Below are 18,630 nucleotides of genomic sequence, written 5' to 3'. Positions count from 1 at the left end.
CAGATCTAGGTAAACCAAATCCACAGCATTCCCCTCATGTGCTAATTCTGTCCAAAAAGGAAGTGAGGTTAGTCTGGCATGACCTGTTCTCGATGAAGCTAGGCTGGCTCTTGGTTACCCCTGCTCCCTTTTCTAGATGGTCACTAACCATCATTTGATAATTCATTTTAGCATTTTCCAGGAGCTTAAGTCAAGCTCAGTGGCCTACATTTGATTTGATCGACTGGAGAAGGGCAAATGTCTTGATTATCGTGAAAGGGAAGGCTGTCTCATCTGCCAGTTCTTTCAGGCCCCGATGATGCTGTGCATCTGAGCCAAATGACTTTTGAATTCATCAGGGGCTGCTCACTGCTTCTTACATCTCCTAACTTATTGTGGGCATCAGCTCCTGCTTAATCATTTTGGTTCTGTCATTTCCTATGTAGAAGACCTTCTCTCTGGCAGAGGAAATATAACAAATTAGGAGTTGAGCGGCGTGGCCAACTCTCTGTGGTCAGTTGTCATCATCCCCAACATCCCAAGCATTGGGAATCTATTGTTGGAGCCTCTTCTTTCCTTCAGGATGACTTTAAACCCCCATTTTTGCTTGTATTTAGCTTTGCTTGACATCTTCCACTCATTCTGAGCTTTATCACGCAGGACTGTTCTTACGGTAAACAAAATGCTCACGTCTTCATCTTCGCCCACACATCCCATCAGTTGTCAAGTCTTCTTTTCTTAAAAAATAATTCTTATTTTCAGGCTCATGTTCTCACTTTCCCCTTTACCCTCCCCACCCCAGCTTATTGAGAAAGCACGAAAAACATAACCCCTGTTACAAACATGTACATGAGTCCTTTGAAGTGGTTGCATGTATTCAGATCCACACTATTCAAAGTTATAATTAGGTAAATTTGGTAATTGTTCTAGGCCAATGGAAATATGCCATGCAAATTCAAATAATGTGACCACTTCTGGTGATTCATTATTTACACTCATCAGGACTAGCTATTTAGTCAGGCACAACAAATTCCCACATTGGCCATGTCCCCCCAGAAAGTCTCTGCACTTGGAAACCATCAGGAGGGAGGGTAGCATGGTTAATCATTAGTCTTCTAGAATTGTGGTTGGTCATTATGTATATACTGGAGCAGAGTATAAGCTCCCTGAGGGCAGGAGCTGTTTCACTTTCATCTTGGTATCCTTAGCTCCTACCACAGGGCTTGGTATACAGTAAGTGCTTCTTAAATGCCGGGTGCCTTATTGCTCCTCGGTTATCTGCCCCTGGTTCCATCTTCTGTATGTGTCTTTTCAAATAGAAGTTGGTTGCTGCCCAGGTTCCCTGGGCATCCTCATTGGTTGCTTTAGACAACCCATGATTTTCATTTCTCTTTTGAATCAACACCCTTTGTACCTTCGGAATCTCATTCTTGGATAACTGTGGTACGTGGCACTTTGCCTTTCCTTCCTCCAGACTCTGCCCCCAGAGCGGAGCAGCTCTCGGTGGGGGGGTGTCAGACCATGCCTCGCTTTCTCATTCTCCATCACGAGTGCTAGGATGGGGTGACTCCAGTCTGTCCTCCCCACCAGGGTTCCCATCATTGCCACACAGCAACCAGTGCCCACCTGTTAGCCAGAATCAGACCCAGAAGGGAATTTCTTCTGGCGGTTCTGCCACCTTTGGAGGACAAAATGATCATTAATGCAGATCTTGAAGTTCTGAGCTGCTGTGCTTTTTGGGGTGGGGGTGGGAAGGAGGAGACAGAGAGAAACAAAGAAGAAAGGGGAGGGGAGAAAAAGAAAGGGGAAAAAGGGAAAGAAGAGAGAAGGAGAGAAAAGGTGGGGAGAGAGAGACAGAGAGAGATAAGGAAGGGGAAGGAAGGGAGAGAGAGGAGAGACAGAAAAAGAGAAAGAGACAGAAAGAAAGGGGAGGAAGGGAGGAAAAGGGATGGGGGGAGAGAGGGAGAGGGACCAAAAAAAGAGACAGAAAGGGCAAGAAGGGAGAGGGAGGAAAGGAAGAGTGAGAGAAAGAATGAGGGAGGGAAGTAGAGAGGGAGGGAGAGAGAGAGACAGAAAGAGAGACAGATAGAGAGACAGAGAGAGAAGAAGAAGAAGAAGAAGAGAAGGAGGAGGAGGAGGAGAGGGAGAGGAGAGACAGGAGGGGAGAGTCAGGATAACTGGGTTCCTGACATTGCTGTGTGATGCCTCTACCTGGGCCTGGCTGGTGATCTGTTTCCTGAGCTCATCCTTTATTCAGTCTCTGTGTCCAGGGCACTCTCTGGGGTGCCCTGATGATAACATCATCTGGTTCTCTGCTGGCTTCTTGTCCCCAGGCACCTCAGTACCACTGATGGTTCCTGCCAGTGTATTTCAAGCCCCGAAGTCCTGTCACTGAGTTGCTCTGGGGAAACCCTGGCCTAGTCCAGCTGTCTCATTTTACTGAGGCTCAGAGAAGGAAAGCCTTGGAGATCTGCACCCTGTTGTAGTCTAACATTGCCCATCTCCCCTCCCACAGAATAACCAGTTGGAGAAAATCTACCCTGATGAGCTTTCACGACTCCACAGGCTGGAGACCCTCAACCTTCAGAATAACCGGCTGACGTCCCGAGGTGAGGAGGCCTTGGGCAGGGAGAGGATGAGGGAGACCCATGGGAAGTGTGGGATGGGGGGCACTGATGAGATCAGACTGTAAGCCTTGGTTGCGGGGGAGGCCCCTGCCCATGGCTAGCCCTGGGTGTTTGGGAGTGTCTACACCAGCCCAGAGCAAGGGAGGGCTGGTCCTCCAGGGTTGGGAGGATGGTGGGCAGGTAGGCACTGAGCCGGTGTGACTGTGAAATCTTTGGAGATTCCTGATGTGCATTTTCTCCCTTGAGCCCTGAGAAGGGTAGGGCCAGAGAAGGAGAAAGGAACAGGTGGAGTCCCAGAGTGTCAGAATGAGAGGCACCTGGGAGTCCCCAGTGTTCATCCAAGCTGGGCTGGAATCTCTCTAGTGACCGAGAGCTTACTACCTCCCAGGGCAGGCCATCCTGATCTTAGATAGCTCTTACACTCACCTGAACTCTGCCACCTCTTTCCCCCCCTGCCCCAATACCTCCTTTTCCCCAAGCTGAACATGCCAGGCCACATATGACACAGACTCTTGAGGCTCTTCACCCATCATAAAGGTTGCCTTTCTCTGAATATTTCCTAATTTATCAATGGCTCTCCTCACATGGGATGCCCAGAACTGAGCCCAGGACTCCAGATGGAGTCTGACCAGGGCACAGGACGGTTGAACCATTGCCTTCCTATTCTTGGACATTGGGCATTTATCAATGTAGCCCTAAATTGAATGAGTTTTCCCTGCTTCATCATACTCTAGATTCATATTGAGCTGGCAGCCCACTCAGCCCCCCAGATCCTCCTCAAACTACAGTCTGGCCAGGCCCCTAGTATTTTGAAGTAGATTTTTTTGAGTCCTGGTGGAAGCTTTTACCTTTATTCCTATTGAATTTGTTTCTGCTTTCTTCAGGGGCTATCTCTGACTCAGCCTAGGGCCAGGATACTCTGGAAGGCAGTGATCCATCACAGTTACTGTCCCCCTCCCTCTCATCTCTGCAATCATTCATTTTTCTGAAGCATTTCTGCATTATTTCACTCAAACCTCATAAGAACTCTCCAAGGGGAAGAGAAGAAAAAGGAACAAAACAAGCTCCAAGGGAACCAGGGCAGGTCTCTTTGTACCCATTTCACAGATGAAAAAATTGAGGACCAGGTTGGGGAAGTGACTTGCCTAAGGTCACACAGTGCCCTTCTACCCCTCACTCTCCTTGCTCTCCCCAGAGGCTATTTAAAGAGCTGAGAAGGCCACCGAAGGGAAGGGGGGATTCCTTTAAGTTTAGGGTTCACAGAGACAGTCTGGTGCAGTTTAGAGGGTCCAGGAGTGAGGGGATCAGTGACTCTGATACTGACACCCCCTGTGATGTTGGACAAGTCACTTCTATCTAGGCCAGACAATCCCTAATGCCTAAACCCCAGCTGGGTTCTTGCCTCCTTTTTGGCCTGAAGCAGGTGCCTGGAGAACAGGGGAGTGGGGGTGGGGGAGGGCTGCCCCGGTGAATCATCACAGCCTGCCTGAGAGGGAGACAGGGCAGAGACCGTCTTCACTGGACAGAGAAGCTAGCTGAAGCCCAGAGAGTCATGATGCCTGGCCCGCTCTGGGACACGCAGCAAGTCAGTGGCCAAGCTGGGATTCAAACCTGTGTCTCAACTCCCAGCACAGTGCTCTTTGTACCAACCTGTGTCTGCCTCCCCAGTATTTGATAAGAAACTTAAAAATAAATCGGCCACAGACACCCTGAATCTGTGTAATTACTCTGGTCACTACCTGTAGGTAGAGTGGTTGAGTAGAAAGAACGCTGGAATTGGATTCAAGAGATCCAAGTTCAAATCCTCACTGCTCCAGTATCTATTAGCTGTGTGATTCTGAGCAGATTCTTTCACCTCTGTGGGCCTGTTTTCTTATCTGTAAAATGGGTAGAATATTTGCAGTACCTTACCCCAGAGAGGCATTGTAGACAAAGGATTCTGGACATGCTTCAAGAACTTTACTAATGTGAGTTATTATTATGTATGAGTTGTCAGAAAGAAACTCTACAGGGCATGGGGAGGAAAGGAGGGTGATGGGGTGGGGGGCTAGACGGGGAGGCTTCCTGGCTTTGGGACTAAGGAAGCAGCTGGGGAGTTGTGGGGAGTCAGGACATTGAGGGGGAGTCAGGCAGATGGAGCAGAGCTGGTGCCATCGATCAGACTGGCCTCATATATTGTGGAGGGAGAGAGGCCAGGTGGGGCTGGGGACTTTGGGTCCTGGTCTTGTCCTGTGTGTAGGGCTTTCCCTGAGCATCCTTGGGGGTGCTTGGGGGAGGTGGGACTTATCCAAGTTTATAGCCAATGTCTTAGCAGCTGAGCCAGGCTAGCTGGCTAGCTAAAGCATTTATTAAGTTCTTAAAGTGTACATGGCACTGGGCTAAATGCTGGTGATAGAAATGTAAGAAGCAAGGCAGGCTCTGTGCTCAAGGAGCTTACGTTGTTAAAAATACTTTGAATTAACAAGAATTTACTTCCCTCCCTCTTTTTACTAGAAAAAAATAAACAAAACCTTTGAAACAAATATTTCTAGTTGAGCAAAACAGATCCCCACATTGCCCACGTCCAGGGATGCAGCAATCTTCAAGCCTTCATTTCTGTCTCCATCTCATATCATTACTCTGGTCATCACGGTTAGTCATTGTGTCAATCAGAGCTCCCAAGTCTTTCAAAGCTATTCATTTATTACAGTGTTGTTATAGAATAAATTGTTCTCCTGGTTCTGCTCATCTGACTCTGTGTCAGTTCACACAAGTCTTCTCAGGCTTCTCTGAAGCCTGCATTCTCCAGCTGATGGGCATCCCTTCAGTGTTCAGGTCTTTGCCCCTCCAAAAAGGAGCTTCTATAGATATTTTTGTACATATGGGTCCTTTTCTTCTTTCTTTGGGGTATGGGCCTAGTAGAGGCATTGATGGGCAAAGGGAATTTCAAGTTGTTTTCTAGAATGACCGGGCCAGTTCATAGGGAGCTTAGATTCTAATGGGGAAACAGATAGATAAGGGGGGATTGGAGAAAGTGAGTGGATGGGGATGGTGGCCAGAGAGTAGGAATCATGGCATGGAGATGGCCTGAAAGTGAGCTGGAAGCTTGGATAATTCACCTATCAGAGGCTAGGGTGGTTTCCAGGATGGAGTCCAAGCTTCAGGTGGGATTGATAGGTAGAATGGAGGTGCCATGGTTCAGAGATGGTTTGACAGTGATTTGAACCCAGATCTTGTGCAGAACTCTCACCAGGCTGCCTCTGGCTCTGATTCTTCTAACTCTAAGAGCTGGTGAGACTGGAAATAGCAGGAGATATCAATGCTGGAAAGCTTGAGTGGGACCAGATAGTGGAGTGCCCTGAATGCCAGGCCAAGACCCTAGGGGGTGTTGTGCTTAACTCTCTAGCCCTGAGCATTTCCCTCTGTCCAAGGTACTGACTCGCCTTTATTCATTCATTTGAAGGGCTCCCAGAGGAAGCTTTTAAGCAGCTGACAAACCTGAATTACCTGTACCTGGCTAACAATAAGGTAGGCTGGAGGTGTAATCTGGGTGGGGGGAGGCTGGGGGGAGAAGCTGCCTGGCTAACGCAGATTCTCAGAGTGCCTGATTTCCTTCCAGGCCACAAGGCTTGGAGAGGGGACCCATGCAGTGTGTGGCCAAGAGCTCCTCCCTGAGCAGACAGCACAAAGAGTCCTGGTCTTGGCCATCAATTGGCCTGAGCTAGAATCTAGTACTTCATTAACTGCAAGGTGCTGTAGGGGCTGCTGGGGTCCAGCGGCTTCCCGGAGCTCCCCCACCCCAACTGGTTGGAAAAAATAGTTTCTTCCCTCAAGGTTAAGGTTAGAAGAGGTGACCTCTAAGCTCCCTTCAAATCTGAGAGTCTATTTTGGAGGAAATTCTGTGAAGGACTCTTAGCAGTGGCAAGATGGGCGGGAACCTCCTCTCTGTCATTCTTTAGTAGAGGGGGTAGAAAAAGCAGCAATGGCCTAAGTCCCTGGGGGCTCTACCCCAAAGTGTGACGTCTTGAATGGATCTTCATGGAGAGTAGGGAGGGAGGGGAGACAAGTTCTAGCCACTTTCTGGGCCTTAGTTGCTTCCTCTGTAAAATGAGAAGTAAATAGGCACTAAGACCTCGAAGGTCCCTCCTAGCTCTGACGGACTCTGTTCTGTGCTCCTTCCATATTTGGGGGCAAGCATCTCTCTGCAGATTTCTGGCCCAGCGCTGTCCCTGGAGGCCCTCTTTTGGCCTTTTGGGATCTTGGGGACACAGGTGTAGCCTCCCTTTCTCTTGCTGAACCATAGTCCTTCTCTCTCTTCTGGTCACATTTGCCTCTGAGGCCATCAAATCACACACTCACATATGTGTGTGTGTACGTATACAAATATGTGTGTTTGTATGTATATACACACATCCCAGCAGACTGTGAACTCCTGGAGGGCAGGGATGATCTTTTGCCTTTCATTGTATTCCCAGCCCTGGCACAGAATAGGCACCAAATAGATGTTTACTGATTAATTGATTGGGAATTCTGGAAGCAAAAGAACCTTAAAGAAAACTGTGTAAAGACACGTGGTTCAGGCTAATGCTGGAAGAGGGTGGGGCCAATGAAGGCTGAAGTCTCCAGAGGAGGTTCCAAGGAGGAGGCAGGGGTTGGGGGCAGTGGGGGGCAATGAGCCTGGATGTATGAGGATGCTTTGGGGAGGATCTCTCTTCCTTAGAGCCTGTTACAAAACTCAGGGACAAGATCAAGGGTCATGAAACTGTTTCATAAAGAAGTGAAGGCCAAATCAATCCATTGCTCAGAGGGGAAGCCAAGAACTTTCAAAGGCGTGGGCTTGGAAATCAATTCCTCCCTGTCCAGCCCTGGGAGGCATCTCAGAGCCAGCTGGCATCCACATCCTTCCCTGATGCCAAGTGGGAAGTAGTCCAGCCAGTGTCCTGTTACCAGTGTGATTGGGGGCAGGCTTGGTGCCACTGTTGGCCTGTCTGTTTTTGATCCGTCTGTCTTCTCATCCATCTAGTTGTCTGTCCTTTCATCTATACATCGACCTAATCCTCCCATTTGTTTTTCTATTTCTCTGCTCATCAGCTTGTTTGTGTGTCCCTTAGACACCACCGTCGGTCCGTCCATCCATCATCTCTCATCTCTGTCTCTGTCTCTCCTCCCCATCCCCCACCCCAATCCGGCTCCCTTTCCAGCTGACTCTGGCTCCGAGGTTCCTGCCCAGTGCTCTGGTCAGTGCTGACTTTGCTGCCAACTTCCTCACCAAGATCTACGGGCTCACCTTCGGTCAGAAGCCAAACTTGAGGTCAGAGGTCAGAGGTCAGAGTGGAGCAGGGATGGTGGGTGCAGTGGGTTGATTGGATTGGTGAGCACCTTATGTATAGCATGATGGGGCTGGGTGGGGGGAGGGTTGTAGCTCATAGGAGTCCTGGGCTGGATCCACCTTCGATTTATGGGAGTGTGTGACTTAGCATGGCATTTGGCACATAGTAGGTGCTTAGTAATGCTTGTTGAGTGACTGACCAACCTTTATTCAGCCTGGTGGGTCAGAGGAGGCAGAGAGGGAAGAGGGCAAAGTATGTAAGTTGTTTCTTTCCCTTGGGGAAAATATGAAACTGGAGAGAGCCAACGTGAAAAGTTAAGAGAGTTAACTCCCTCCACTGTCCCACTGGACCAATCCCTTCCACTTTCTGCGCCTCAGTTTCACATCCTCATGAGATCTTAGATTTAGAGCTGGAAGGGGCCCCAGAGGCCATCCAATCCAGCCCCCTCATTTTATAGAGGAATAAAGCGAAGCTCAGGGAGGCCCAAGGTCACCCAGTGAGTCAGTGGCAGAGCCGAAATGCTGATTTCTTGACGGATGTTCTTTCCGCTAATCTTTTGTCACTGCCTCTTCCAAGATGGCGGGTTGGGGGAGATGTTGGCCATCTGTTGGAGGGGAGCCAAGTCTCCTAGGGGCCAGTCCTGAGCAGGGCTTCTGTGGAGATTAGGCCCCTGCTGTCCTCTTCCTTTCTCTCTCTGGGAAAGCACAAACAGAACCTGCCATCCTTGATAAGAGTAGGTGGCATGCTTGTTGTTTGGTTGCTGCGCCCCCGGACCCCTGGCCTGTCCCTGCTCAGTATCAGAGGGGTGAAGAGCCCCAGAGGACGTGGGTTCTAATTCCTATATTATTAGCTTGGGCCTTGGATATATCCCTTTCTTTCCTCTGCTCTGGGCCTCCCTGGAGATGATCTCCAGTAATTCCCATGCCTACCCTCATGATGACCCTGGGGAGTAGGTGCTACTGAAAGGGGGCTAGGGGAGCAATCGGCTTTGAGGAGGAAGTGACTTGTCCAAAGTCACACAGCTAGTCAATTTCAGAGTCAGGATTTAAAACCTTTTCTCCAAACCCAGGCCTCTTTCTCCTGTTCCAGGCTCAGCTCCATGGTGCCAGGTCACTGTGGCACCAGGAGCATCCTCTCTCAGTGGCTGCCACTTTTCTCCCTCTCCTGGCACTTCCCATGGGGAAGGGAGGCTGACATCTTGAGGACAGGAGGGGCTGACCCTGTGGAATTTCCTGTACGCCCTCCATATCCCAGCTCACAAAGCTGATCCTGGGGCACCTGGCGGGGCCCTGAGGCAGAAGGGGATCAGCCTGTCTGCAGATGGGACTGTCTGTGTGCAGAGCAAAGCTTCTGGGATTCTGGGCTTAATGACCAAGAATGTGAATCTAACTGCCCGCCCACCCCCAGCCCTCCTTGTATTGACAGGTAGCCCAGGAACATAGACATGAAGCAGAGGCCCAAATCCCCAGCTGCCCCTCATTGAGTTCAGAAGCCAGGGAGACTGGCTTCTTAACTTGTTCACTTTTGCACTCAATAAAAACACTTTGGTTTTTTAAAGGAATTTCCTCAATCATTTTGACTGTTCATACTCAGTTTTGGAAGAAGGCCCCTCTCTGTGTATGTCTCTGTTTCTGTCTGTGTCTCTGTGTTTATCTCTTACACACTCACACCCATTTATTCACCCTCACCCTCAGTCATTTGCATAGACTTCCTTCCCATCAACATTGAGCTTTATGCTCACACACTGACATTGGTTCACTCACACTCAAATTCACATGCAGTCAGACATACATTTGGATGCACACACACATGCCCACACAGTCACCCTGCCTAAACCTAAAGTGATAAACCAGCAGCAATCACCCTACACAGACTGGCTCTCCACCAGCTTCTGGGCCCGGCTCTCAGTGTGGCGGAGGAGGGAGAGCCCTGCACTGGGAGTCAGACAGCCTGGGTCTTAGGAGAGCCACCATCCCCCCGGGCCTCAGTTTCCTCATCTGTAAAACAAGGCAGTTGTTCCCTTCCAGCTGTAATACTTCGTGATCTTGATCCTCTCCTGTTTGGCCTGACCTTTGGGTAACAACAGAGAATTGCAGAGCATTGTGCTTGGCACCTTGGGCCAAGGCCATGGATGGTCTGTCGGTTGCCCAAGGACAATATTTGTAAAGTGCTTGGCATATAGTAGGCACTTAATAATGCTTATTCCTTGTACCCATCCCTCCCCCCAAGGATCGTCTAAGCTAAGCATGGAGAAGCTTATCTCTGGAAGCTGGGAGGGTGGCATCAGTGCTGGGGGAGGGAGAGAAGGGGGAGGGAGAGGGGAGGAGCACCCCACCCCCCCACCCTGAAAGGACCCCAGCTCTCTTAAAGTAGCAAAGCCTAGATGTCCACACACATGTGCATGCATACAGCCAGGTACATATTTTATATGTGTATAGGGATTTGTATGGATGAGTGTGTGTCAATGGACTTGATTTCTCCCTGTGACAGTGCTTCAGGGTTCTGGGCTTTCAGTAGGGTGGGGATTCCCTCCTACCCAAAGAAGGTAGAATGATGGCATCTCAGAGATGGCAGGGACCTTGGGGCATCTCATCCTGCCTTAACTGAGCGAGGATTCCCAGCTTCCATCCCTGATGAGTGGGTGTCACCTTCCAGGAAGGGGGAACCTTCCCCTCCCCTCTCTGGCAGCCCATCCCATTTAGGAGCACCTCTGACTGGCTGAAAAAAATGTGTTAACCCAACATCTCATCTACATATGTGTCATTGGGCCACACCTACAGACACACAGATGCATCTCCTCTTGTTTTCCCTCCACACACAATAGTCTTTGGACATTCATTCAGTACATTTGTTCATTCAGTGTGTTCAATCCATTCATTCACACATACAACCTTTTGGTTAACAAAGGGCCATGAATCCAAATCTGTATTCATTTATACTGTGGGGGAGACAGGGAAAGGAGGAGACATGGTCCCCACCCTTGATGACCTCCCAGCTGCCCCAGACAAGCAGAGTGATGCAAGATGGTAGAGAGAGACCACTCTAAGGCACGGAAGAGGGCTGGCCTGGTGGGAGGGGAAGGAGGGGGAGGGCTGGGATCTTTAGCGTTGTGGGAGGGTCATGGGTGGGCTGGGAACAAACTTTGTGTATGTGTGTGCGGGAGGGTCGGAGCTGTAGGTTAGGCACCCCCCTCAGTGCAACACGGTCCCTCGTTCCCCCAGGTCTGTCTATCTTCACAATAACAAGCTGGCTGATGCCGGACTCCCAGACAACATGTTCAATGGCTCCCACAACGTGGAGATCCTCATCATGTCCAGCAATTTCCTCAAGTATGTGCCCAAGAACCTGCCCCGGGCCTTGTACAAGCTGCACCTGAAGGTGAGGGAGGCTGGGAGTGGCCTGGCCCTGGGTAGAGTGTTGCACCTGCTTACTATGAAGGGCAAAGGGTGTCAGAGAGCTCTGAGAGGCCTTCCTGGAGGAGATGGTGGCAGAAGGCTTCTGGGGGATGTGAGAGGATGAGGAGGAGCAGATTAGAGAGGAGCTCTTTGTGAATGGCCTCAGTTTTTTTAGTGCAACATGAGACAAGGTTCACCTCTGAGAGGGTGGGAGAAGGGGAGCCCTGGGAGATTTGAGAGGGGGTGGAAAGGTTGGGAAGAGCTGCTATAGTGAGTGGGATGGTGAGTTAATTAGGGAGGTGTAAAAGGATTGTGTCGATGAGGAGCAGTTAATTAAGGGTCCTTGTGGGCGATCAGCAGCTTCATGATTCTTCACATTCATTCGGCAGCATGTGAGTAGGAGTGAAGGCAGTAGATGGGAGGAGTGACCCAAGGCTGAGACTCGGCAGGGTGAGATTAGTGAGAAGGACCCCAGGGGTCAGAGGATTGGAGCGTATGGTGTGGACAGAGAACAGGGCCTGGGGTTGCAGGGAGGCCGTGCCTTTGTAGGTGATGGTAAGACCTAGACTATGATGCATGTCTACATAACTGACCTGGGAGGAGGAAGGGGTCATGGGAAATGAGCTGGCTGAGGAGTGATTGAGGGGGTGTCACTGTCTAGGCTGATGTCCCGTAGGATGAGGGCAGGAGCTGGGGAGGAGAGCAGGACTGTGAGCCAGGCGCTCAGCTCATTGAGGAAGGAAGGGCAGTGTCCTGGAGGTCTGGAGGCAAGAGCCACCAGCAACTGCACTGGGTGGTCAATATGGATTGAGTGAACCTTGAGGGAGGAGAGATTACTGAGGGATGGAGAGAGAGGATGAGCTTGAAAGTGGCCAGGGGAGTGGCCCCATCCTCATCCCGTGAGTCGGAGGAGGGAGGAATGAGAGAAAGAGTAGCCAGTGCTGGAAATGGAGGCCAGGAGGCTGTAGCATCAGGAAGGATCCGGGTCTCAGTGAGAACCAAACCAGAAAATAAAAGGGTCAAGAAAGGAAAAGATTTAAGATGAAGGGAAGTTTATTAATCATGAAGCCGGCAGTCTAGAATTCCCCATCACTGGGTGGCTGAAAGCCCTTTCCTCTTCTTAGGACCCCAAGGCTTCCCTCCTCTCCTGCCTTGCTGTGGTCACCAGGGCTTCCAGGGCTCTGGAGGCCCCCAGAGCCAAGCCTTCTCTTCACGCTGCCTTCCTACCCTCTCTCCTCCTCAGAATAACAAGTTGGAGAAGATCCCCCCGGGAGCCTTCAGCGAGCTCACCAGCCTTCGGGAGCTCTACCTCCAGAATAACTACCTGACAAACGAAGGCATGGACAATGAGACCTTCTGGTGAGCCTCCTCCTCAGGCTACAAGGGCAGAGCTTGAGAACTGGGAGGGGCCTTAGGAACCTTGGAGGCCAAGCTGCTGCTTTGACAGATGAGGAAACTGAGGCCTAAGACAGGAAGGGATTTTCTCAGAGTTGGACAGGTACTAAGTGGCTGAGCTGGGATTTGAAAGTAGGTTTTTCCAACTCTTGAGTTCAGCTTTCTACCCACTACACCATACCATACACTCACCCACTTCCAGCCCCAAGGTTGGCCAGGCTCCTTCTCTCGACCCCCAAGCCTGGCTGCTCTTCTCCCCTCCAGGCCTGATGAGCCCCCTTTCTTGGGAAAGCCTGTTGTTAAGGAAAGAGCCATGAGCTTGAAGGCTGAAGAGCAGGGCCCTTGGGAAGCTGCTGCTCCAGGCTTTGGCTGCTAATGGTGGTGCACATTTCTATCGCCCTCCATGCTTTACAAATGGGGCTGCCCATCAGGTGAGCTAATGTCTGGATATCACTTGGCAGGGGTTACAGCCCTATAGGAAAGTGAGCTGCTATGATGACTGTTGTTTACCGAAGGCTTTCTGCATAAACCCGTGGGAGGTAGCTAGTGTAAATATTATCTGAGGGTCAGAGGCGGTGTGACTTACCTGTGCTCATACAGCTCATAGGTGTCTCTTCCAAGGCCCCATTTGTCAGGGACTCTCGCTTCCCTGGACTGCCCTGAGTGCCGGAGTCACTGTAGGGCCAGCTGGGTGTGAGCCAAGGGCGAGAGAGGTGTCTGCCAGGCCAGCTGACCAATCTGTTCCTTGCTTACCGTCCTCAGATGTCAGGTCAGGTCTGACTCACAGACATGTGGCGGTTTCCACCAGGATTAGCAAAAGTACAATCAGTTAGCAAGAATTTATTAAGTACCTTCGAAGTAGGGGGATCCAAGGAAAAAAGTAAAACAGGCCTTTCCCTCAAGGAGCTTCCATTCCACTGGGGGATGACATTGTACATTGATAGGTGTATGCCAGACCCATATAGAACAGCTGTGAGGGAATCCTGGAGAGGAAGGTTAGCAGCTGGGGGCCAGACCACACCTCCTGCAGAAAGGTGGTTTTTGAGTTGAGTTGTGAAGGAAATCAGGGATTCTAAGAGATGGAGATGAGGAGAGCAAACCTTCTGGGCATGGCACAGAGATGGGAGATGATGGGTCACAGGTGAGGTCTGGGGGAGAGCTGGAAGCACATTGAGTCATCATATGGGACAGCCAAGAACAGGTGGCGTTAGCAGCATCACTGAGGATAGGCTTGGCCAGTGGCTCCCTCTAATCCTGGTCTGGGTGAAGGCCCAGGCTGGACAGCAGCCACCCTGCACACACTCCAGAACACCCCTTAGAGATCTGAGAAGGGCTGGGACCAACAAATGCCAACTTCTGTATCCAGAAGAAGCCACGGGGGTTAGTTAGTGTCTGAGTCTGGGAACCCCCATGAAACCAAAGGAAACATTTAAATACGAAAAACCCAACAAGGTACAACTTATGGTTGGGGAGAGAAAAGGTATTTGCCAGTCCAGCCCCTCATTGTGGCTTTAGATTGGGTCAAGATATTGGTCTGGGAGTCAGGAGACCTGGGTTCTAGTCCTGGATCTGTGAGCCTAGGCAAGGGACTTAATCTTTTTGAAACTCAATTCATCCACCTGTGAAATGGGGAGAGTAATTGTGGCACTCCACTCCTCAGACTTCTTGTGAGGAAGGTGGTTTTTAAGCCGTAAGCCACTGTAGGAGATGATAATGAGAGGTTCCTGGCTAGTGCTGATGTTCTATGTTCTCCCCCTTTGTGATCTGGGAGAAGCCCATCGAAGGCCTAGCCCCAGCACGTAAGCAGCTATGGTCCAGCTGGGTACCCAAGTCTCTCCCCAAGATGCTATTTAGAGCCCATCCTCCAAGGCCCAGAGTCAGGCATGAGCTGTGTGATACAGACTCAGTACTTGGCATGGTGATTCAGGGCCTGGCTCTCCTACACCACATGTGACCCTGGGCAACGCCATTTCCTCATTTATAAAATGGGAACCATGGTCTAATCCTCAGACAATTGTACAAGATATAGTGCTGTAAAAAATCGAGTTGTTGTGATGATGATGCTGGTGGAAAGGGAGAAATCTCCAGTCTCATGCCCCCTGCCTCAGCTGGGGGGAATGTCGTCAGGGGCCAGTACTTTTCTGAAGGCCTGGGGAAGGCGCCAAGTCCCTGGCCTGCTGTTGACCTCTGGGTCTTGTGCTGGAGAGCTGGGGCCAGAGCTTGTCAGGCCACTCTGGGGCTCCCAGCCAGAAGTCTCCCAGACATTTCCAGTAACTCCCCTGTCCTCAGAGAAGTTGGCTGCAGGCAGGGTTAGGTTTCTTAAATTTGGGAGAATTCTGGACTTTGTTGGCCCCTAGGGTGAGGAGGGGAGGAGGAGGCACGTGGACTGAGCACAGTCTTCTCGGAGGAAAGTGGAATGAGGTGGAACGTTGGGGCAGTGATGAGGGAGTTGAGAGGTGGAGTAAGGATAGCCGGCCTGCAGTGGTAGAGCAGAGGGAGATGTTGGGGGCCCTTGGAAGGCCTGGGATTGAACCCTATCTCTGACGCTTCCTGGTTATACAACCAGGGGCATGTCAAGACACTGCTTGAGTTTGTCTCCTCTTCTATAAAACATGGATGATAATGCTGAGACTACTCCTTACCCCCTGGAGTTTAGTTCCATTCAACAGACATTAAAGAGATGGAAAATGGCCTGTGGAGTTTGAGGGCAACAAGTAGGCCATTCTGATAGTAACCTAGAACATGTGAAGGGAGTGATAGGAAACAAATGAGAAAAGTTAGGCTGGAGCCAGGTGGTAGATGCCTTTAAATGCCAGGCCAAGGAGTTGGTATTTTAACCCATAGGCAGCAGGGAGCTATTCAGGATGTTTGAGCTGGGGAGTGACATGGCCGAGCCTGGACTTTAGACATATCAGATTGGCAGCTTTGTAGAACAGGAGAGAGACTGGAGGCAGAAAGACCAATTAAGGCCAATTATTTTGTAGCCTAGGGGTGAGGTGAGAAGAGCCTGGAATGCAGTGGAGGGCTGAGTAAGTAGAGAGAAGGAAAGAAGAACTGAGAAAGGTCTGGGAAGTGAATAGACAAAGCTTGGCTAGACTCGAAGTGGACATATGCTTCTTGACTTGCCTTGAGGGAGAGAAAGAAGCTGGAGATTATTTAGGGTTTGTGAATCCAGGAAAGACAGCGACACCTTACAAAGAAATAGAAGGGTCTGAATAAGGGGTGGGCTTGGTGGGGAACAGAATGAGTTCGTTTTGGCTGCATTGATTCAGTCCTGGATGCCAGTCCAGCACACTGGGTTGGAGCTGTCCAGCAGGCAGTTGGTGAATCTGGGCTTCAGCTGGGGACTGAGGCTGGGGTGCAAGCAGAGACTCGGGGTCATCTGTGCAGAGAACACTGGACCCATTTGAGAGTATGAGCTTGAGGCCTTACTTAAATAGTTAACCTTGGTAACAGAAGTGTAAGGATAAGGGTATGGATGTGCTTGGATGGAGGTGAGGAAAGTTTCTTTACCAATGAAGGTCACACCTAGAGAGCTCCCTGGAGCATTGAGAGATGAAGGATCTTGCCCAGGGCTGTCAGAAGAGGGCCTCAAACCCAGACCTTCCTGACTCTAAGGCCAGCTCTTTATTTTGTAGATTCTGCGTAGGGGCTAATGTTGCTGATTTATAAGCTGGCTAGAGTTTCGGCTCTGATGGGCCTCAGTCTTATCTTTCCCATCTTCCTCCAGGAAACTTTCCAGCCTGGAGTACCTCGACCTGTCCAGCAACAACCTGTCTGAGATCCCCGCAGGCCTGCCTCGTAATATCGTGCTTCTGCACCTGGAGAAGAATGCCATCCGGACGGTGGGCCCCGATGTGCTGACCCAGATCCGGAATCTGGAGTACCTGCTGCTTCATAGTAACAAGCTGAAGGCCAAGGGCATCCACCCCCTGGCCTTCCAGGGCCTGAAGAAGCTTCACACCATGCACCTGTACAACAACGTCCTGGAGCGTGTGCCCAGCGGGCTCCCCCGCCGGGTCAAGACCCTCATGATTCTACACAACCAGATCTCCGGGATCGCCCGCAATGACTTTGCGACCACCTACTTCCTGGAGGAGCTCAATCTGAGCTACAACAAAATCACGAGCCCCCAGATCCACCGGGACGCCTTCCGCAAGCTGCGGCTGCTCAAGTCGCTGGACCTGTCGGGAAACCTCCTGCAGACGCTGCCCCTGGGCCTTCCCAAGAACGTGCACGTGCTCAAGCTGAAGAGCAATTACCTGGGAGCCATCGCCCGTGGGGCCCTGGCCGGCATGGCCCAGCTGCGGGAGCTGTACCTCACCAACAACGTGCTCAAGAGCCGGGCAGTGACCCCCCGCACCTGGGCTGACCTCGGCAGCCTCCAGGTAGGGCCCGGTGCCAGCCGCCCACCAGCCCCACGGCCTGGGCACCGCCGAGGGCGAGGCACTGGGGCTGTGGCTGGAGGGCCGGGCAGGGGCCCGTGGGAGCTCGGGGTCTGGGGGTTAGAGCTGAAGGAGCCTGGGAGATCATCTAGACCAGCTTGTCCTCTTCCGGGTGGGAAGGCCCACAGAGGCCCACAGAGATCTGTGACTTGTTCCAAGAGTGCACTGATAATAATTGTCCAAACTGGGATTAGGAGCCTTCGGGCTCCATTTTATAGCCTGGGGTTTGTTAGAACACGCGAGGGGATGGGGAGGGTCTGGGCTGTGTCCTCCCATCTGGTACCATCGAACCTCCCACCTCCTTTACCTTCGACTTCCCAACATGTACATTTCCTATAAAATCCAGCATACATACTTTCATCGTGAAGAGCTCAGGTACATTAAGCACTCGATATGTACAGTACTATACAGGGATGGGGTCCGCAGGGTTAGCGGACAGGAAGCCCTGGGTTCAAGTCGCCCCCCGTGATACATACTAACTTTGTGAGCCTGGGCAAGTCACCCGACCTCAATGCCCAAGGCAGCTCCCTGAGTTATCCCTTACAGAGCATCTGCCGACCTGCATGGGTGGTGCATGTCTGTAGTTCTCTTCACAGATCAAACTATAGGCCCAGACCCTCTACCCCTCTCACCAAAGAAGAGACAGACAGATAGATGAGTACAAATCATGCCTCGGACTTGTGAGATTTGTGACAGTAGGTAAGCCATTTCACCTCACTCAGGCTCAGTATTCCCATCAGTAGAATGGGGATAATACACTCTCAGGGTTATAAGGATAAACTAACAAAGTGCTTTGCAAACCTCAAAGTGCCACAGAAATGTCAGGCGTCATTACCGCTGGCGTTATTGTGCTGTCGATCTATAACAAAGCTTTGTTTTACTACAAGCCCAGGGGACGTGCAGAGGAGGGTGATGAGTCTCCACATTGCACATGAGAATGGGGAGACCCACAGAGGACACAGGGCTTGCTCTCACCCACAGAGTCCCAGGCTAGGGCATCACCACACCAGAACCCAGATTTTCTGACTCCCAAGCCAGCGTGGTTCCTCTTGACCCCTCTGCTTCTGCTCAGCCTGGACAAGAGTGGGAGCTCTCAGGTCCTGTCCACACCTCTGTCCATGTGACCTCAGGGCACAGGCTCACTGAGAAATCACCCTTGGGATTTGGTTTCCCTGGTGCCCACCTGAGAGGCAGGCTGGTACAGTAAAGAGACATGGACCCTGGGTTCAATTCTTGGTTCTGCTGCTCGGGTGACTTAGGGTGAGTCACTGTTCCCCCTCTCTGGGGCTCAGTTTCCAAATCTGTAAAACAGGAGCATTCGGCTGGATTATACATCTGTAAGATTCCCTCCACCTCCAAAACCAGGATTCCTATGGGACAGGGCCTGAGCTTTCATCAGTGTTTTCATGTCACTGCTGGAGGATGAAACTTCCTCCCCCAGGCAGGCTGGCACTTGCCTGGCACCTCGTAGGTTTAGAGA

At 51.1% G+C, this 18,630-nt stretch overlaps 1 protein-coding gene across 1 annotated transcript in view; it reads left to right on the top strand.

Annotated features, from left to right (window-relative positions):
* The window catches only part of PODN (podocan), a 48,601-nt gene that overhangs the window by 20,962 nt on the left and 9,009 nt on the right, over positions 1-18,630 (top strand). Inside the window, exons 3-8 of the mRNA XM_036758236.1 lie at positions 2,495-2,588; positions 6,049-6,113; positions 7,787-7,896; positions 11,137-11,293; positions 12,554-12,669; positions 16,436-17,093. Of these exons, the coding sequence (XP_036614131.1) occupies positions 2,495-2,588; positions 6,049-6,113; positions 7,787-7,896; positions 11,137-11,293; positions 12,554-12,669; positions 16,436-17,093 (1,200 nt within the window). The remainder of the gene's footprint in view (positions 1-2,494; positions 2,589-6,048; positions 6,114-7,786; positions 7,897-11,136; positions 11,294-12,553; positions 12,670-16,435; positions 17,094-18,630) is intronic.

The sequence above is a fragment of the Trichosurus vulpecula genome, chromosome 4 (assembly GCF_011100635.1).
Source record: "Trichosurus vulpecula isolate mTriVul1 chromosome 4, mTriVul1.pri, whole genome shotgun sequence".
Taxonomy (NCBI): Eukaryota; Metazoa; Chordata; class Mammalia; order Diprotodontia; family Phalangeridae; genus Trichosurus; species Trichosurus vulpecula.
The sequence above is the reverse complement of the archived record's forward strand: the minus strand, read 5'-3'. Positions and strand labels throughout refer to the sequence as shown.